We start from the raw sequence: 21,985 nt of genomic DNA on the forward strand, positions 1-21,985 counted from the left end.
GACCAAAACCTGCAGGGGGGCTGGCGCTCAGCGTGCCTGGAGCGCGGACGGGCACAGACGGGCTTGCCTTTGGCGCGCTGCATCTGCCATTAAATAGATGGAGAGGGTCAGACGGTCTGAAAACTAGACCGCCGACCCCTCCAAAATGGCGCCTGCACGTATGCTGCAGAGAGATAGCACACCAGGCACACCCAATCTGCAGTGCCATGTTTATGTATGTCAGGTACAGGGATTAAGATAGGGTACCAAGAGCCTGGTGGCGAAGAGACAGAAGTAAGCTACTACGTAAAAGGTCACCTGTGTAGGACCGTTATGTCGTGTGGATGGGACAAAATGTATGTAGCTGGTATGTACATGATGGGACTATCTATCCTAAAGGACATGACACTACTATTACAACATCAACAGGCTTAAACCTATTTGCCTTTACCTTTTCCAAAGAACCATACATTGGTAGTAGAGACAGCTGTGAATGCTCACCTGGATTACAACAGAACTCTATATTCCAATTTGTCTAAATATCTAGGGCACAGTTTGCAGAGGACTTAGAATGAACCTGTTATAGACATAGAAAAATGATCAAACATCAGAAGCTCTTCGCACTCTGCTATAGCTCTAAATCCAGGCCCATAATGCATTCAGGTTAATTAACTTCTCATTTAAGTGCATACATTAGCAAGGCCCAAGGTACTTGTGAGTTACAGTTACATGTCAAGTTTCAGTGCATGAGCTGAGGACTATGCAGCAGATTGAAGATATCCTGTGCATTGTTTCCACGGGATGGCTGCTCTTTTTATGTTCAAGCACCATAATTGTCAAACCTATTATCACCTGATACTGGGCTCACTACCCTGCCTGCAGTGAAGCTTAAGAAAAAAAGCGGATGCGCCCCCAGTACGGTTAATGCGGTTTTAGACCAGAGCCTAGAGACTCTATCTTAAGTGGAAGGTGCTTTACAGATCTAGTAGTCACTTCTCTGTACGTGCGTAATGCCATTAACCTGTGCCTGAAAACTCTACTTTCTTGCTATAAGTGTATGATTATAAATGTGGGTGCTGTGTATGGTTGTATGTGGTACTTGTATAGCACTAACCTTGCCATCAGGCAAAAGATTGATGTGGTCACGGAGCTTCTCCCTTGCCATTGTTTCACTCCGGTGGGAATTACATGCAGAGCGTAGCCGCATTCTTACTGTCTTCCGGACTCTGATGACCTCTTTTGAAGGTATTCAGTGAATCTAAAGAGATTTAAGACAGCTCAGATATAGACCGAGTCTTTAAATTGGTCTGTGTAAAGCAGAGTGAGAGATTGCCAGTTATGCAGTGGAGGAGTGTGTTATTGATGGGCAAAAAGAGGACGCCAAATTTCCTAAAATAATTATCACGTCTTGAATGTGGAATGAGCAGGGCATTCGTCAATCAAATCCATCTGAAGGATGATCAGATAAACCTGCATTAACGCCTCTTACCTTAAAGCTCTGATGGTAGAAATACCCTACTGCTACTCTACTCTCAGATAAGTAACTGCTGCCCTATTTTGTGTGCATTCCTGTTGACTGCAGTTCTAGCAAACCTTAAATGACTTGATTATGAATCGGGTGGAGAGGAATTGCACCCCTCCAATACCATGCAACTCGTAAGTAGACCCTTACTGGCATTTATTTTTTGCATAACATATCCTGTCCATATTACCTCATAGAAGTTAGAAGTGTTTACCGTTAGCTGCTATACTTTCGTTATCCACGACTAGCTATTTTTAGGTTTCGCCTGGCTTCCACTGCGCAGCAGTGTTCGCGCAGGCGAAATCTTATGTTTTAGCAGTACGGGGCTTTGTCCCGCCTCTCTGTTCCATTGGCTAGCTCCATAAATGGAGGCTAGCCATTGGAAGAGAGATCTGTCCGTAATTGTCGGAGCAGATTCGTGGGCGTTCCGGTGATTTTTTCGCTCTCCGTCCCTCTGTGAACGTCATTGCGACGGTGGGCGGTGTTTTTAAAAAAAAAATGTTTAAGGTTTGGTTTGGTCATTTCTCCGAAGATGGCGGCCGTGCAGTAGCTTACTTGAGAAGCTCCGCAGTGCCGTCTTGAACCAGCGGACGTGGCCGCTCCGGGATGCCGGTTTGAAAGTTTCGAGTTCCTACGCCGTGGGCTTCTGTCAGCTTCGATAGAACGTGCCCAGATGATATTCTGGACTGACCCAGCTGTTTCAGGCGTGTGGTATTGCTAACATCGAGCATAGCTTCAGTCTCCGATGCCCGCTGTCCGTGTGCCCGTTCCCAGCTCATTACATGCCTCTTGTGTTTAAAATAGGTTCTGCTGCGCTTTCCTCATTTGCTCCGGGAAATGTCCTTAAATACACCTCGGAATTCATCTCAGGAACCCGGAGTGCTCGTGTTTGCTAATCATAAGTCACCGTGTCTCACGTTGATGCCTCTCAGAGAGCGGCTCTTGTGGGACGGCCCGACATCGCCACTTTAAGGAGCACACTGCAGCAAGCAGCAGGAAAGTTCATCTGAGGACACAGCGCTGATTCTCAGAAACCGTGTAGCTGCTGGAACATTGAGCTCTCATTCAATGCTGCACGTGAGCAACCTGCCCCGGATTGAGGAGAGCCCGCCCCAATTTTTGCAGACACATAAAATGGGGGTGGGTGTGTTTGGTGGGGAGATGGCTGTGCCAGAATAAATCAAAACATTACCTGATAATGTGGAATCTTATGAGCACGCTCCTTCTGCTGTCATGTGCCCAGGCATCACAGTGAACATGTGTGGACTGCAATCGCATTACGTCACCCATCCGACGTTGTGTAACAGGACCTATTGGCGTTTCATTTGTTATGTGATTAAACAAATAACATGATCAATGTCGAAGCCATTTCAAAAGCCACCATATGTCTTTATAAGGGAATGGCAATACAAAGTATATGGATTTCACCGGTATTCGATACATCGCGTTTCGAGTGAGGAGACGTATTCAGAGCGCTGCAGCAAGTTAAACTGCCTCTATGCGCTTGCTGCAGTGCCCAGTGGCACGTAATCCTGGCATCACCCTCTTTGCAAGTACTCCCAAATGTTGGTACCAATTGGAAAATAAATGAAGAGAGAAAACATAATTTGCCCAAGATCACACAATTTGGTCTGGTGGTTAAACTGGGAATAGAATTCACATTTCCTGGTTCCGATAGCTACTGGACAGCATTTCTTCTTGTGCGAGGAAGTGATGTAATGCATTTGCAGTATCTGGCTCTGGGCAATGCCCTGGTTAATTGCTGTGGAAAAAAGAATTAGGCGTGAGGTCCAGGGGCCTCTTCCCTGGGTAAAGGACAAGTGGGGTTAGTCAGTTAGTTTTTCACACCTTACGTAGTGTATGGACAAAATAGAAGACACGTTCCCAACCCCGACCCCCACCCCCACCCCCGTCCTTGTGTAATAGGCACATAGAAATGTAATTAAACCTCACCAAACTTCTACTCCTTAATGCATGCCATCCCATTAAACGTTTTGAAAGCATACTTCCCCGCCCCCCTCCCGCTGTCCGTGTGCTCGTTCCCGCCTCCTCCCGCTGTCCGTGTGCCAGTTCCCGCCCCCTCCCGCTGTCCGTGTGCCCGTTCCCGTCCCCCTCCCGCTGTTCGTGTGCCCGGTCCCGCCCCCCTCCCGCTGTCCGTGTGCCAGTTCCCGCCCCCCTCCCGCTGTCCGTGTGCCCGTTCCCGACCCCCTCCCGCTGTCCGTGTGCCCGTTCCCGCCCCCCCCTCCCGTATTCGATACATCGCGTGTCGAGTGAGGACACGTATTCAGAGCGCTGCAGCAAGCTAAACTGCCTCTATGCGCTTGCTGCAGTGCCCAGTGGCACGTAATCCTGGCATTCACCCTCTTTGCAAGTACTCCCAAATGTTGGTACCAATTGGAAAATAAATGAAGAGAGAAAACGTAATTTGCCCAAGATCACACAATTTGGTCTGGTGGTTAAACTGGGAATAGAATTCACATTTCCTGGTTCCTATAGCTACTGGACAGCATTTCTTCTTGTGCGAGGAAGTGATGTAATGCATTTGCAGTATCTGGCTCTGGGCAATGCCCTGGTTAATTGCTGTGGAAAAAAGAATTAGGCGTGAGGTCCAGGGGCCTCTTCCCTGGGTAAAGGACAAGTGGGGTTAGTCAGTTAGTTTTTCACACCTTACGTAGTGTATGGACAAAATAGAAGACACGTTCCCAACCCCGACCCCCCCACCCCCCGTCCTTGTGTAATAGGCACATAGAAATGTAATTAAATCTCACCAAACTTCTACTCCTTAATGCATGCCATCCCATTAAACGTTTTGAAAGCATACTTCCCCGCCCCCCCTCCCGCTGTCCGTGTGCCTGTTCCCGCCCCCCTCCCGCTGTCCGTGTGCCAGTTCCCGCCCCCCTCCCGCTGTCCGTGTGCCCGTTCCTGCCCCCCCTCCCGCTGTCCGTGTGCCCGTTCCCGCCCCCTCCCGCTGTCCGTGTGCCCGTTCCCGCCCCCCCTCCCGCTGTCCGTGTCTCCTGGATGTGCAGTGGATTGCAGTTCACAGTACTTGCCTGGCCCAGTGTACTGTAGTGATGACTGTGTATGGTGGGTGACAGCTGGCTGTGTAATTGGACTATAGGTGACAGCTGTACTGTGGACGGCGGGTAAGTGTGCTGCTTATGACGATTGATTGTGCACTGTTGGAAGCTGGTTGGGAACAGTTATTGTAGGCAACTCCTAGTCGTACATTTTACAGGTGACAGCTGGCTGTGCGGTGTACTAGGAGTGACAGCTGATTGTGCACCATTAGTGACATCTGTCTGCACAGTGGTTGTCATCCAGCTGTGCATAGTATGATATGGGTGATACATGGATGTACATAAAGTAAAGTAACAACTGCTTGCATTGTACAGTGCATAGCAGGTTCCTGTGCAAAAATAGTAACAACTGGTTGTGCACCGCGTAGAAAAGTTAGCAAGAGCCGGCTGTAGTTTGCTGTAAGTCACACCTGGATTTGCGTGTATCATGTATGACAATTGGATTTGGTCAGTTTGCGACAGATAGCAAACAGTTTACTGTATGTGATTGCATTCTGTTTTGTACTCTAGGCACATAGAAATGTAATTAAACCTCACCAAACTTCTACTCCTTAATGCATGCCATCCCATTAAACGTTTTGAAAGCATACTTCCCCGCCCCCCTCCCGCTGTCCGTGTGCTCGTTCCCGCCCCCTCCCGCTGTCCGTGTGCCAGTTCCCGCCCCCTCCCGCTGTCCGTGTGCCCGTTCCCGTCCCCCTCCCGCTGTTCGTGTGCCCGTTCCCGCCACCCTCCCGCTGTCCGTGTGCCCGTTCCCGCCCCCCTCCCGCTGTCCGTGTGCCAGTTCCCGCCCGCTGTCCGTGTGCCCGTTCCCGCCCCCCTCCCGCTGTCCGTGTGCCCGTTCCCGCCCCCCCCTCCCGTATTCGATATATCGCGTGTCGAGTGGGGACACGTATTCAGAGCCCTGCAGCAAGCTAAACTGCCTCTATGCGCTTGCTGCAGTGCCCAGTGGCACGTAATCCTGGCATTCACCCTCTTTGCAAGTACTCCCAAATGTTGGTACCAATTGGAAAATAAATGAAGAGAGAAAACGTAATTTGCCCAAGATCACACAATTTGGTCTGGTGGTTAAACTGGGAATAGAATTCACATTTCCTGGTTCCTATAGCTACTGGACAGCATTTCTTCTTGTGCGAGGAAGTGATGTAATGCATTTGCAGTATCTGGCTCTGGGCAATGCCCTGGTTAATTGCTGTGGAAAAAAGAATTAGGCGTGTGGTCCAGGGGCCTCTTCCCTGGGTAAAGGACAAGTGGGGTTAGTCAGTTAGTTTTTCACACCTTACGTAGTGTATGGACAAAATAGAAGACACGTTCCCAACCCCGACTCCCCCACCCCCCGTCCTTGTGTAATAGGCACATAGAAATGTAATTAAACCTCACCAAACTTCTACTCCTTAATGCATGCCATCCCATTAAACGTTTTGAAAGCATACTTCCCCGCCCCCCCTCCCGCTGTCCGTGTGCCTGTTCCCGCCCCCCTCCCGCTGTCCGAGTGCCAGTTCCCGCCCCCCTCCCGCTGTCCGTGTGCCCGTTCCTGCCCCCCCTCCCGCTGTCCGTGTGCCCGTTCCCACCCCCTCCCGCTGTCCGTGTCTCCTGGATGTGCAGTGGATTGCAGTTCACAGTACTTGCCTGGCCCAGTGTACTGTAGTGATGACTGTGTATGGTGGGTGACAGCTGGCTGTGTAATTGGACTATAGGTGACAGCTGTACTGTGGACGGCGGGTAAGTGTGCTGCTTATGACGATTGATTGTGCACTGTTGGAAGCTGGTTGGGAACAGTTATTGTAGGCAACTCCTAGTCGTACATTTTACAGGTGACAGCTGGCTGTGCGGTGTACTAGGAGTGACAGCTGATTGTGCACCATTAGTGACATCTGTCTGCACAGTGGTTGTCATCCAGCTGTGCATACTATGATATGGGTGATACATGGATGTACATAAAGTAAAGTAACAACTGCTTGCATTGTACAGTGCATAGCAGGTTCCTGTGCAAAAATAGTAACAACTGGTTGTGCACCGCGTAGAAAAGTTAGCAAGAGCCGGCTGTAGTTTGCTGTAAGTCACACCTGGATTTGCGTGTATCATGTATGACAATTGGATTTGGTCAGTTTGCGACAGATAGCAAGCAGTTTACTGTATGTGATTGCATTCTGTTTTGTACTCTAGGCACATAGAAATGTAATTAAACCTCACCAAACTTCTACTACTTAATGCATGCCATCCCATTAAACGTTTTGAAAGCATACTTCCCCGCCCCCCTCCCGCTGTCCGTGTGCTCGTTCCCGCCCCCTCCCGCTGTCCGTGTGCCAGTTCCCGCCCCCTCCCGCTGTCCGTGTGCCCGTTCCCGTCCCCCTCCCGCTGTTCGTGTGCCCGTTCCCGCCCCCCTCCCGCTGTCCGTGTGCCCGTTCCCGCCCCCCTCCCACTGTCCGTGTGCCAGTTCCCGCCCGCTGTCCGTGTGCCCGTTCCCGCCCCCCTCCCGCTGTCCGTGTGCCCGTTCCCGCCCCCCCCTCCCGTATTCGATATATCGCGTGTCGAGTGAGGACACGTATTCAGAGCGCTGCAGCAAGCTAAACTGCCTCTATGCGCTTGCTGCAGTGCCCAGTGGCACGTAATCCTGGCATTCACCCTCTTTGCAAGTACTCCCAAATGTTGGTACCAATTGGAAAATAAATGAAGAGAGAAAACGTAATTTGCCCAAGATCACACAATTTGGTCTGGTGGTTAAACTGGGAATAGAATTCACATTTCCTGGTTCCTATAGCTACTGGACAGCATTTCTTCTTGTGCGAGGAAGTGATGTAATGCATTTGCAGTATCTGGCTCTGGGCAATGCCCTGGTTAATTGCTGTGGAAAAAAGAATTAGGCGTGAGGTCCAGGGGCCTCTTCCCTGGGTAAAGGACAAGTGGGGTTAGTCAGTTAGTTTTTCACACCTTACGTAGTGTATGGACAAAATAGAAGACACGTTCCCAACCCCGACTCCCACACCCCCCGTCCTTGTGTAATAGGCACATAGAAATGTAATTAAACCTCACCAAACTTCTACTCCTTAATGCATGCCATCCCATTAAACGTTTTGAAAGCATACTTCCCCGCCCCCCCTCCCGCTGTCCGTGTGCCTGTTCCTGCCCCCCTCCCGCTGTCCGAGTGCCAGTTCCCGCCCCCCTCCCGCTGTCCGAGTGCCAGTTCCCGCCCCCCTCCCGCTGTCCGTGTGCCCGTTCCTGCCCCCCTCCCGCTGTCCGTGTGCCCGTTCCCACCCCCTCCCGCTGTCCGTGTGCCCGTTCCCGCCCCCCCTCCCGCTGTCCGTGTCTCCTGGATGTGCAGTGGATTGCAGTTCACAGTACTTGCCTGGCCCAGTGTACTGTAGTGATGACTGTGTATGGTGGGTGACAGCTGGCTGTGTAATTGGACTATAGGTGACAGCTGTACTGTGGACGGCGGGTAAGTGTGCTGCTTATGACGATTGATTGTGCACTGTTGGAAGCTGGTTGGGAACAGTTATTGTAGGCAACTCCTAGTCGTACATTTTACAGGTGACAGCTGGCTGTGCGGTGTACTAGGAGTGACAGCTGATTGTGCACCATTAGTGACATCTGTTTGCACAGTGGTTGTCATCCAGCTGTGCATACTATGATATGGGTGATACATGGATGTACATAAAGTAAAGTAACAACTGCTTGCATTGTACAGTGCATAGCAGGTTCCTGTGCAAAAATAGTAACAACTGGTTGAGCACCGCGTAGAAAAGTTAGCAAGAGCCGGCTGTAGTTTGCTGTAAGTCACACCTGGATTTGCGTGTATCATGTATGACAATTGGATTTGGTCAGTTTGCGACAGATAGCAAGCAGTTTACTGTATGTGATTGCATTCTGTTTTGTACTCTAGGTTGATGTGCGTAATGCCCCGTGGCTGTAAGCTGAGTGCTCAGTATGACACAGATGTCAGCGTGCTCAGAATAGTATTGTGGTTGGCAGCTAGGTTTTTGTTTTCCAGCTGGTGGAGCTGATTTTGCACTGTGTATCGTGGGTGACGGGCCTGCGCATGCAGTGTGTTTTGGTATAAAGCTTCATGTGTAGGGTATGGTCGTTGAACTGCACATCATAGGCTACATAGGTTGGTGCTTACAGTGTATTTTGGTGACATAGGTCTGCTCAGTATAGGTGACATAGCAGAGTGCTTACAATATGTGAACGAGCTAGGTTTAATATATATGTACAAAATAAGCATGCATTCTTTACAGTGTGCAGCTGCCTGCAAATGTGTACTCATTACAGAGCGTTGGTGCACAGTCCTCAACTTATTTTCTGTACTGTGTGTGTTGGGGCTGTGTGTGTTGGGGCTCTGTGTGTGTTGGGGCTCTGTGTGTGATGGGGCTCTGTGTGTGTTGGGGCTCTGTGTGCTGGGGCTCTGTGTGTGTTGGGGCTCTGTGTGTGTTGGTGCTCTGTGTGTGTTGGGGCTCTGTCTGTGTGGCTAGCTTTTTTTGTAGATGGCTCTATGTGTGGGTGGCTCTGTGTGTGGGTGGCTCTGTGTGTGTGTGGCTCTCTCTGTGTGTGGGTGCAAATGCAATAAGTCTCGCATTTGCGAGAGATTAAGCTATTGGCATTGTAAATGACAATGCCATTTATTTATCTGTTTTCAAAACCAACACATAAATAGAAAATTTGTCATTTACAATGCCAATAGCTCTAACTTTTACAAAGGCGAAACCGTTGCATTGTAAATTCTTGTTTCTAGTTCCCTCTTAATGTACTGCTGGTGACAACAAGCTTATCTAGTTGTCCTACTGTTTTACTGCTGCTGACTGCAAATATAGATTTCGTATTTTGCCCCGCTACTGTACTGTTACTGTCTACAAATGTGTATCGTTTACATGTCACACTGATTTAAGAATGTTCGCTCTAAATATATTTACCTTTCACTTGTCTTATTCCTGTGCATATTCTGTATATCTGTGCTACCTCCAAACGTTGTGCAAGAATTTTATCCTTTCAATAAACTATCGTTGTGAGGCTCCCTCCACCCTAGGACCCAGCAGTGACATTTAAAAAATTGTTAAGTAAATAAAAAATGCATTTGTGTGTATGACTCGTCAATTCCAAACAAGTTTTCCTTCATTGGTATCAATGGGCCATATCTATCAAGCTAATTAGCATTCGCAAAGGCCGAAATTCTGCGAATTTCGGCCTTTGCGAATGCTAATTTGACAAATGGTATGTATCAAACATGTTTGATGCAAAATAAGGAATAGCAAAATTTGGAATTCCTTATTTTGCGATTGCACTTAAGGAATCGCAAATTTTGCGATTCCTTAAATGCAATGTATCAAACAAAAAATATTCAAAAAATGCCATTAAGGTATCGCAAATTACCACCAACTTCTAGTTGGTGGTAATTTGCGAATTCTTTTCAAAAAGCTTTTTTCCAAAAAACAAAAGGTGTTATATGACGCCCATGTATGTGCGCCATATGCCCCCAAATGTCTTTTTCAGGGGGGCAGCAGGGTGTTCTTGAGACACCCCTGCACCCTTGAAGAAATTCCTAATTTGCGATTAGCTAATTGCTAATCGCAAATTGCACCTTCATTCCAATGGGCCTCCTGGCCCATAGAAATGAATGGGTAATTTGCGTGGTAAAGAATCGCTATTCGGCCTTTTTTTTAATTTTTCATTTTAATAGCGATTTTGTACATACATAACGTTTTGCGAATTCCAAATAGCGATTCCTTAAAATTCGCTATTTGGCATTCGCAAAACGGTAGTATGATACATATGGCCCTAGGTGACTTGTTCTTTGGTTGCGGTTATGTACAATGTAGCGCACAGCGGGTGATGTGGGCAGAAAGGTAATGTGGAGGGGAGGAGATTGGTGCAGATGAGTTTCTCAATTAAAACAATATGACATGGTGGGAGGGAGAAAGCAGTTGCCCAAAATGAAAATTTAGTGAGAGCAGTCAGTATTAGCAAGTCTCTTAGCATGTCTAAATGAGTTAAACGCGCCTCATTGCTATCTTCCTTTATCTGCAGGTCACAAATTCACATCCTAGCAAGGCATGGTCATTCTTTTAAGGTCAGTGAATTATATACAATTAAGTTTGACAGTAGTAACGCCTATTATTTACAGAGCTTATGAATGACAGAAGTGTTGCTTGATGTGTTACATTAAAAGCAAATTATGGCATTTCAGTACTATAGGTGTATGACTGTAACTTTTCTCCTTGCAACATACTCTAAATGCACACCCCTGCTTCCAGCTTCCACTTATATTTGAAGCTTTTGAAAGACCATACTTCCAGGACTACCTTTCTGGCCCCGAAATACAGTTCTGTAATGAGCATCACCATCTTACTGGGCCGTGATTCCACCAAACAGAGGTCCAGTTCATTTGGGCAAACTACCCCATAGACAATCTGCCACCATCATTCTTCTTCATACACATTCCATTCTTCGCACCATCCTCCATTTGAACAGCCTTCCTACATTAGGTTTGTCACCTCTTCCATCAGTATTGCATAGGTAACCTACTTGGAAATGAAAGAAATGGATATTCATCCCTGGTGTAATAAGGAATGGTCTGATAGCTCTACAACGATTTTGGCTCTTTCTACCAACCCTTTTGCTCTCAGGTGATAAGGCTGTGCCCTGCACCATATTTCCTTTTATATGAATAACCATCTCCTGTACCACAAATGGCCCATTCTCAATAACCACAGACTCTGGGAACTCTTCCCGCAGCAATACTTCAGTCCTAAATACAATCACACTTTATAGTCTCTACAGGGCTGAACTCCTCAGGCCAAGAGCTACTCCCAGAACTCTCCCTCCATAATGTCGGATATATTCATGTTACTAGCCTGCCAAATAACTCATCGATTAAGTAGTTCAAAGAACCACCTGGCCTTTATACTATGAGTTAAGGCTGCAGAGATTAATTTCCCAGAGATTTATTACATTTCAGGAGCTCCCGTTCCACATTATAAGCCTAGCCAGTGATCCTTTCCATCTTCCAGGAAAGTCAACTACCAGCCTTGTTGTTGTAAATATCTTTATTTGCATTTAAATCCATCAAAATAGTTTACAGTTGTAGGAAGATGGCTATTTATGTAGTGTATCAATGTAGGGGTACACCATGCAAATAGTCCAGACGACTCCTATTGGTTTACACTGCTTATATTATTAATCCCAAGTGCTCCATTTGGGGTAGTGTGGTTGAGCAGTTTAGGCTTATCAGTTGGTACTGTTAAGTACGTGTTGTACACTCAGAGACAGTAAATGAAACACACACTCACGAAGAATCTCAAGACCAATTTAGAAAAATAACAGATCATTTTAGACACCCAGATCATCAGAAACAGGTAAGTACTTTCGGAGATATGAATTTTTACAGTAAAAGTAAATAGTCAATAAAGGTTTAAGGTATGAGCCTTGAACGTGGCAATGGTATCCTAAGGGAAAAACATATAATACATAGGTACACTTGTGAAAGGTTTTGGAGAATACCTTTAGGGACTTAAGGTGGTTAGGGTCCAAGAAATCACCAGCAATTCGGGTTTACCTGTCCTAGTGAGTTCAGGTGCAGAGGTGCTGGTTGCGTTGGTAGCCTCGAGTGCTACACGGTAAAGTAAACGACAAAGGCACAAGCAAAAGAAAAGCTACAAGTGGGGACAAGTCCGGGAAAACCCAAAGGAAGGGCTCAGCTCTTGTGGGTCTATGGAGCACAGGGATACAGCTGCTTTACGTGAACCCGGGCTGGGGGGCTCGCGTGCAGAGGTGTTTTGGCTGGGGGGGGTCACTGTGTGTTAGTGGCTCTTACTAGCTTTGGTGACCTGGAGAGGGAGGGAAAACAGGACAGCAGGGACACTCAGTGTTGACCTCTCTGATCCTAAAGTTTCTCGTCAGCAGGTCGGCTGCAGCGTCAGTGGTGTCTGGATTGGACACATAACAAGCCTTTATTGCGGCAAATTCTCAGGCACCCAAGGTATCGATGCTGAGCGACTCCTGGAGAGCCTAGCGTCTTCAAACTCAGAGGGTGATATATCTGGCCTCCTAGAGCAGCAGAGACTTATTCCTGGCGAGATGCCCCTTCGGTGGCCCGATGGTTGGCAAGTTAAGGTAAAGGGTAAGTGCTGTCGGTGCCTACAGCTGCAGGGGGATGGCTCCTCCACCCAAGGGAGATGCTGCTTGATGGTTGAAGTGATGGATAGTTCTCCACTGGCTTGAGAGGATGCATAGCTTTTGGACGAGCTAGGTCGGTGCAATTGTCGAGGTACCAGCAGCAAGGTGGGGTTTGGCGCTAAGTTCAGGGTAAGTCCTCAGTTCTTGCAAAGACTGCTTTCTTCTGTCCTTCTTTGATTCTCAGGTAGATGAATCTGAGTTCCTCGTGTGAGGGGGTCACCTAAATACTGAATTTGGGGGCGTTAAGAGGAGCGAAAGGTAGTAAGTAGCCAATGGGCTTCATACCCCTGGGGTGACTACACCCCCTATATTACCGCTTCCTGTGGAGAGTGAGCATAAACCTGACCCAGAGTTCCTAGTTTCACCAAAAACAAGATGGTGAAACCCTTCTTCGAGTGTCAACTTCAGGTGGCCCACCTTAGGGGTGTGCCTAGTCTGATAGTGCAACAAACCTACTGACTAGCTAATTTTCCCACCTGCTGTAGTGCCAAATGAGCCCCAGGTCTAGAGAAAGCTGGGGTCGCATATCAAAGGTGGCAGAGGCTTTGAAGCCTCTGGCCTTGATATGCTAAACCACTAGCCATTCAGCCGGAGGAGGTGTAAACACCTCCTACCAGAGCTGGCATTGTTTCTGACCTCTGAGAGTGTTGGCACTCCCGAGCAGGGGTCAGAAACTCGTCTGTGGTGGCAGGCTGGAAGAGCCCAGTCAGACAGCACACTAAATGACTGGTAGGTTTCAAGGGGTACCTCTCAGGTGCCATCTGTGTTCATGTCATAATAAATCCAGCACTGGATCAGCATGGACTTGCTACGACGATGTGTTTGATACCAAACACCTTATTTTTAGAGAAACCATTTTGTAGCAGGGTAACTCGTTATGACCCGTGTCCAGTACATATGTTTAAGATGGCTTCCTGATCCCTTGCAATGTTGTGGCAATGGAAGCAGACATTACAAGGGCATATCATGCAGATATGTCCTCGGATATAATATAATGCATCCTGCTTTAGGGTTCCAAGGCCAGCAGTAGGGGTGACTTTTGTATATAGTATATGCAGTGTTGATGGGCATGGCACACCATGAGTATGCCATGTCTTGTTTTCAGAATGGTTTGAACCATTTCAAGCATCCTGCAATGGCAGACGGCAGGCAGTTTTTGTGTGGGTCCTTTTGAGTTTGACCCCCCTTGTCCGTCCCGTGATGCGAAAGAGGTGTTGCAAGCATTTGTGCTCTGGCAGTTCCACAAATCTGCAGGCTCACCATTCGCGGATCTCATGCACTAGAGCTCTGTGAAGCAAAAAGTGCCCTACAGGGAGGTCATAAGTCATCTGGAGTTCTGAGAAGGGACAAATCTCGCCCCCAAAAATAAATCACCAGGTATAGAGATCCCCACTGCCATCCATCCCCCTGTGGAGCCCTGACCAACCCCATGCTCGCTTCCAACGCCAGGCAGCCAATAACGGGAGTTCGCACATGTATGGCATTTAAGTGTGCCTTTTTCTGGAGTAAACTAGCTCAGACAAAGCGTGCTGTTCTGATCACAATATTTATATTTCGCACCGTGGTAGCAGGTGCAGGCCTAAGCAAAACGTTAGTCAAGAAGTCTTTGGAGGGCAAGCCTCACTCGCGTGTGCCCCCTCCATCCCACGGGTAAGACCACCAACAATCCACCCCCTGCAGTTGTGCCGCCAGATAAAGCCTGAGATTAGGCACAGCCAGGCCACACTCTGTTACTGTGTCGGTGGCGCGAATTGCCCTAATACAGTGCCATTAGGATACCATCCAGTTCATGAAAGAACTTCTGCTGCACTTCCACTGGGAGGGCTGCAAACAAATAAAGGAGGGGAGGCAGCACAACCATTTTCGAAATAGCCAACCGTCCACTCACTGACAGCGGTAGTATGATCCAAAATGCCACTGAACGCCGCATGCGGCAAGTGCGCACATACATTTCTACTTACAGCAAATCTGCTGAGTGATAGATGGCCACCCCCCAAATACCGAATAGTGCTTGACTCGCACTGCAACGTTGGGGCAGTCGGTATAGATCTGTACCCCTTGTCATCGCCCTGGAGGGAGTATACACAAGACTTGTCCCAGTTCGCCCCTAGACCAGAGTGATGGCTGGAATCCATTAGAGAGGTCACAGCACCCCTGAGATTGGTGTCTTCCCCTCTCAAATACAGGAACATATCATGCGTGTACAAGGAGACATAGATACAATCAGAAGCGAATTGCAAACCCCAGTAGTGCAGCCCCCACTGGATTGTCCGAGCAAAAGGCTCCATAACCAGAGCAAATAACAAAGGGGACAAAGGGCACCTCTTCCTGGTGCCTGCTCCACTTTGCACACCTCTGATATTACCAAGCCAATGCTAATGGGCTAGAGTAAAGTAGTTTCCTCCATTTGACGAAGAGCAATCCATTTCCCATGGCAAACAACATAGCATGTAAGAACTCCAAGCAGAGCAAATCAAATGCTTTCCTAATGACTAGTGCAGTAGTCCGTAGTCGCTCTCGTTGGTTGAGGCAAAGAGCAATTGACGAATATCGGTAATGGTGCTTCATGTGGGAATAAAACCAGTTTGTTCAGGATGAACCAGGGAGCACATATGGGGGAATAGATGGGTTGCCAGGACTTTGCTCAGTATCTTGGAGTTGTGTTTGAGCATTGAGATGGGGTGATACCAATCAAGAAGTGAGTCCCTATCGTTCTATGGCAGGGACACAATAGTGGTCTTTTGCAATAATGAAGGGCCAAGTCTGCTGCACACATAGTGTAAAATTCCATAGGCAAACCTTCTAACCCAGGGACTTTACCCCTCACCATCCCTTTAATTGCACCCCCACTTCCTGTTTAGTAATATCCTACCCAATTGATCTACCACTGCGGGATCGAGGTCACTGGGGAAGAATCCACAATGTAGTTTAACATATCTGCTTCACTACTCCCAGCTCCTGTGGAATACAAATTGCAATAGTAATGGAAAAAGCTGCATTGATCCCTTCCTGTGTTTAGACATCCTTTCCCGAGGCATCCGGTGCTTGGAGGATAGTATGACCCTGACCACCACCCTTCAAGATCCAAGCTAGCATTCTAACCAATTAATGTCTCTCAGCATGGGCCCTGTCCATGTAGACTCTATAATCACATTTTCGTAAATGTGGGGCGTGGCTTGGCAAGCCAAGATGGTGTGTAGTGTAGTTCCTATATCCCTGATAGGCTCTGCGCATTGGAATAATATACACTATAGATTTGACATAGGACTGAGGTCAGTATGTCTCTATCGAGTACATTAAACCTAATTACTTGTGTGTGCCAGCTAACTCAGAAGTCACTAGAAACTTTCTTGAATGAACAAGAAGGGATTCGTTTCTGACAACCGCATAAACATGACAACTTTGTTTCCCTTAGAGTCGGAACAATGTCTTCAGAGTTGTGGAAACAATAGATTACAGTTTCACTCAGTCAATCGTGCATGCTTCGTTTCTACAGAGTTGCATAGAAATAGGGAGACGGGCGTTTCAATAAAAGGGTTTATTGAACAGTCTTATTTCTCATGCAAGAGATATGAACTGCTACAATCGTAAGACAGAATGCGAAGTATAATGCGTACAGCGTAAACAGTAATATACAATATTACTGTAATAGCATGGTCTGTTGCTATGACATATATAAAAATACATACATAAATAACACAGGCTAAGATACTCAACTGGTGCTTCTAAAATAATCCTACCCCAGTGTACCTAACCTAAGTCTAGTACGAGGGAAGAAGTAGGTGCTGTTTTAGCTATAGTTTAGTTGTGCCAAGAATTGCCAAAAGTTTCTCTGGGTTCTAATCAGCTCCATATCTTAGAGTGAGAGAGGTTGGTACCTCTTTCCCGGTACTCGATCTCCAGCACCCCGCGAGGGGAGTCAGAAACACTGGATTCTCGACGAGGAGGATGACAGCGTCTGGTCAGTGCATTAGTTGGGGAGTTGACTTCCTTCGGGACTTGCTGTGGCGAGCCGCTTCGTGCAAGTAGGTAGCCGAACCGCACCGTGTCTTGCCACAGCAAGTGAAGGTATATTTATACCTTGAAGGTGTTTAGGAATGCCTGTATTGACGTACAAGTCGGGCATATGAATGTCATGAATGAACCCCTAAGGAATAGATGTTCATGCATAATAAATGAGTTCTTGGAGAAATCAATATCCAGGCAAGGGGAATTCCTAATGGCTTAAATCTGGTTTTCCAAGAACTCGTTGTGACGAAGAGGATCGGATGTAGTTGACCATGCCTGTATTTGGTTGGCATGAGCAATGCCTAAATAAAGGCTGGATTTCTATGCCTAAATAAGGGCAATGCAAATTGTACCTATATAAGGGCATATATCGGGAAATCTATATGCGGTATCTAAATCGACACACAACAGGTGGACGTGAGCTAAGCGCGCTCCGTCCAGCCTTACCATTTATTCTTCACTATCCTGTCCTTAGGTCCTCTTCTCCCCGCGCTGATCGTGTCCAGAGTGGGGCACGTGTGGGGGCTGCGATTGGTGCCTCCAGTTGACCAATATCCTGGCGGGGAGATCCGTGGTGGCTGGGGCCTGGACTGTGCCGGGTGACGCAAGACGGAGCCGCAGCCTGGAGTAAAGGCTGGTACCCGGCGTGGGTTGCACCTGTGGACTTGGAGGAGCTGCTGCGCTGGTGGCCGTGACCCTGCGGCGGCGCCCAGAGAAGAGCGGAGGTAGGCAGCGGCTGCTTGAGGGTCTCTGGAGTTGAGCCCTCTGTGTGCTTGTACCCCTCCCCCTCGCTACTGCAGAATTTGAGGCGAGGAGGTCGGCGGCCTGATCGGGCTGCGGAGCTGAGCTGAGAGGGTGCCGGGGAACGTGCCTGGCAGCCGCCATGCTGCGATAAACTGGGATTGCCCCCTGGGCGGCGGAACGACTGGCAGGCCCTCCCCTGTCCTGGGCCTTGGTGAGCCTGCAGACCCAGAGGAAGTGCTGAGCTGGTGGCCGTGTTCCTGTGGCAGCGGCCTATGAGGAGCGGAGGTAGGCAGCGGCCTGGTGGGCTCGTAAGCAGAGCTGGCCGAGCATTCGTCGCACCCCCCCACCCCCCCCCCCAGCTCCAGCTCCTGCTGGATTTGAGGCGGAGAGGTCAGCGGCCTGATCAGACCGCTGGGGAGACGGTGGACTAGACTCTCGACGGCCGACAATTGTGCCCGGTGGCCGCCGTGCTGCCGTATGCTGAGATTGCACCCTCCTGGGCGGCGGAACGACTGGCGAGTCCTCCTCTGCCCTGATGACGGCACCACGCCCTCGCCCCGGCAGCCATTTCGGGTTGCGCAAGCTGTCAGCGGCAGAGTCAGATTGCGGGCTGGTTGAAGGCTGACTCTCCTGGAGGTAGGAGGTCGGCATTGGCGTAAATGTAAATGTATTGCAACTTATATAGCGCACGTATCACCCGAAGGCATCAAGGCGCTTGCCTTGGGAACCCGTCCTGGCTTTTCCCTGTGAGATAACCCCTACTGGGTACCCCCAGGGTGAAAGCCAAGCATCCCGCAGCGGGTGGGCCGCCGTAGTGGAGATTAAGCAACTATTGCCCAGAGCTGCAGCGTGGGATCCCATGATTAGAATAGGCACAGAGGCGAAAATTATCGAGTCCGTGGACATTTTGGGCTCAGGAACCTGCCGCGTCGGGAATTGAACCCTGGTCCCGGGCCAGACCTCTGCATCAGGGTCTGCCGCTCTAATCAGTGAGCCACACTCGCCCGGTGAGTGAGCCCGGAGGCAGGTGGGGGTGCCCCCCAAGATCGCTGATATTGTACCCTGGGAGCTGTGGCCACTACTTGGGTGGGGTGCCTCATTGCAGTGTGTGGGGGCCTTGATGCTGGTCCGCTGTACCGTGGCTGCCCCCTACTGGTAGTACTGCATTGGGGCTTGCTCGTGGTCCTGTGTTCGGCGGCCCGCTCGGGTCACGCGGGACCTAGGTCTATATCCCCAGAGACGCTCTTCGCCCGGTCGTTCCTGCGCCTGAGTTGGGCTTTAGTCTGGCCAGTGACGGTCACAGGTGCGTGACGCCTTTCTGCTCCCGCTGACGGGCCTGTGCCCTCCAGGCGAGGTGGCCCGAGAAGTTGTGGCCAGACAGTTGGTGGGGGCTTGGCCAAACAGAGCACGCTGGATAAATACACAGCCCCCGGGGCTGCACCAGCGGCATCTGGTGGATCCCAGCGGGCTGCGCCAGATATTCCGGACAATGCTGCACTTTTGGCCGCTATTACGCAGTCCAGAGATGTCCTAGATGCTAAAATCGGGGCGGTTGGCTTGGATGTTATGCTCCTTCGACAGGACCTGCGGACTGAAATGGGCGTGGAGGACGAGGTGGCAGGCCTGCGGAAGCGGGTGCCTGCTCATGAGACATCCCAACTGGGCCTGGCGATGCGCGTGGAGGATGCGGAGTGCCGGGCCAGGCGCAACAATCTCCACTTTGTGGGCTTTCCGGAAGGGTGTGAAGGGTGGGACATGGAACAGTTCCTCACTCAGTGGCTGGAGAGCTGGCTTCCCCCGGAGACCCTATCCCGCTGTTTTACCATTGAGCGTGCCCACAGAACTCTTGTGCAGAAGCCTCCGCTTGGCACCCGCCTGAGGCCAGTTATTGTAAAGCTGCTGAACTACCATGACCGTGATGTAATACTTAAACCAGCCAGGGACAAGGAAACTTTGCTCTCGACAATTCTCATATCTTGATTTTCCCCGCCTATACGAAGTTAGTTCTGCAGCGGCGGCAATCCTTTCTGGCGGCCAAGGCCAGACTTCGTGTTCTTAAGCTTAACCTATGCACTGCTGTACCCTGCCCGACTGCGGGTGGTGTATCGCTCCCGCACGCATTTCTTTGATTCGCCGGAGGAGGTGTTTCAGTGGACAGATGAGACGGTGAGACTGCGACCCCACACGCCTCCTTGGAGGGAGTACGATTCCTCTTCCCAGCGAGGCGGCTCGGAGGCAGCCCCACAAGAAGCTCAAGGATCGCAAGCGCTCCAGGTCTAATCGTCAATCTCTCCTGCAGTACGTCCTCCCGGGCCGGCTTGGCTTCCAAATTGGTGGGGAAGATTGCAGCCCTCGGACTCTTTGACATTGCTACTTGGATCGAAGGACTCTATGTGCGGGCCAGTTCCTCTGTTGGACTTTCCGACGAAGTAGGAGCCTGCTACTTTCGGGTTGTAACTTGGGGATCCATTGGTCGAGATGGGCCGAGACTCCCTTTTGGGGTCTGCGGGCTGCACTCCCCGCAAGTGGTGCTTCATTGTTCTTGAAGTATTGGGTGCGGGGATTGTTGGGTTGTTTTTGTTTAGGTTGTTTTCGACAGGTCGCACTTTGCCACAGTATGCTTAGGCCTCCATGCATGCACAACTTGCTTTCTCATGCACCAGTGTTTCCCAAAGGGATCTTTCATGGCCGACCCAGGTGATGGTTCTTGGGCGTCCCCCGGGACTCTTACAATAGTGAGCTGGAATGTCAGGGGGGGTCCTGGATAATATTAGGCAGGGTGCTGTCCTTCAATAGGCCACAAGGGCTCATGCTGATGTATTCATGCTCCATGAAACACATCTTACGGGTTTGAAAGCTCTCTGCCTCCAACTGTATGGCTATGTCCACGGGTTCCATTCAGGGTTTGCAAGGGGGTGGCGATCATGATTCACCGCAGGGTCCTATACACATAGCTGAAGACATAGGCTGACACCCAAGGGAGCTATTTTTTCCTACAGGGCGTGGTCAGGCAGGAACCGATGATTCTAGGTTGTGTATATGCCACCCCTCCGCACACGTGGGGCTTGGTGGAGCTGAAGAAATGTAGTCTTCATTCTCAGGGAATACTTACTAATAAAAAAAAAGAACTTGGCACAGAAGCTGAAAATATGAAAAGACATCTTTATTAAATGTAATAAGTGAGGCCACGTCACACAGAAGCCGTAGCAACTGAATGAGGTAGTCTGAGGAGTACAGAGGACAGAGGCCTTATATATGCTCAGGGTTAGAAAACTCAGCATAAAAGTAAGGGGCAGTCCTTGCTTTTGCAAGCATGCAAAAATGCCTAACATGGACATGCAAGTTGAACAAACCCAACATTCTTCTTTAGACAAGCCGGACAACCCCATAATAAAAAGGACCACAACCCATATCGTAAATAGACCATAAAAGAAGAAACAGAAACAGATAGAAGTAGGATAAGGCATGTTTGTGTGCAGTAAAACTTTATGATGTCCTGTGCTCTGATCCTTAATCTTGATCAGCTAAAGGGCAGGAACTGGTTTAACAAGGTCAGCTTCAGGCAACAGGGTCAGTTCACTCAGGTCAAACAGGAGTGAGCATGAACTCGAGCTAAGGTGTACATGTCCTTAAAAGACTAGTTCAGCCACAATCATGGCCTATGTGAGGGCAACCACAAAATGGCTGCCATACACAAAATGGAACCCACGGGTTCAGAATTCACAGAACCTCAGAGCGGCTCATGTCATTATGGGCTGATATGCCAGATCGCCTGTCTATAGTTGGGTTTGATTGGAATGTCGTGCTTGATATGACCCGGGATCGCTGGAGGCCGGGGGAGGGTGCGGCTGCTAGCCAGGTCACAAAGCTTTCCTCTTTGGTGTCTGGGCTTGACTGGGTGGACCCCTTGGCGCCGGATGCACCGGAATACTCAGGCCGATACGTATTTCTCTGCGGTCCACAATTTCTTCCCTCGTCTTGATTATTTGTTTGTCCCTCCGGTGGCAGCGAATAGGGTGGAGGCAGATATCCTTCCGAGGGTCTCTCAGATCACTCGCCGATTACTTTGATGGTCCGGATGGGCTGGACACAGCAGCCATTCCGCTGGCGCCTCTCGACATGGAATCTCCAGAAGGTAGATTACAGGGAATGCATAGAGGGAGCCATTGATCAATACTTAACACTTAATATTGGGTCGGTCTCTGGGGCTGAACCTCTATGGGAGGCACTGAAGCCCACTCTACGGGGCATTGATATATCCTTTTGCGCGGCGGTCCGCAGGGCTCGGAGGGAGGCTCTGCTATGGCAGAGACTAAAATCGCTGAGCTTGAACATCGTAGTAGGGGCGAAGGGGATGAGCACATACTGCAACAGGTGCTGCTGGCTCAACAGAACTATGCTGCTCTTCTTCAGGATGAGGGCCGTCTTATTTGGTTGGCGACACGTAGTAGGGTATACCAGTGGGGTGACAAGTCTACCAAGATGCTTC

The 21,985-nt window shown here is 49.4% G+C and overlaps 1 protein-coding gene across 8 annotated transcripts in view; it reads left to right on the top strand.

The window, feature by feature from the left end:
* LOC144798737 (uncharacterized) overlaps nucleotides 1-21,985 on the top strand; it is a 1,654,679-nt gene that overhangs the window by 19,453 nt on the left and 1,613,241 nt on the right. For all 8 annotated transcript variants that reach the window (XM_078669761.1, XM_078669751.1, XM_078669755.1 and 5 more), the window contains exon 2: nucleotides 10,597-10,639. In XM_078669761.1, the coding sequence (XP_078525887.1) occupies nucleotides 10,623-10,639 (17 nt within the window). In that variant the 5' untranslated portion in view covers nucleotides 10,597-10,622. The remainder of the gene's footprint in view (nucleotides 1-10,596; nucleotides 10,640-21,985) is intronic.

This window comes from Lissotriton helveticus, chromosome 12 (genome assembly GCF_964261635.1).
Source record: "Lissotriton helveticus chromosome 12, aLisHel1.1, whole genome shotgun sequence".
Classification (NCBI taxonomy): Eukaryota; Metazoa; Chordata; class Amphibia; order Caudata; family Salamandridae; genus Lissotriton; species Lissotriton helveticus.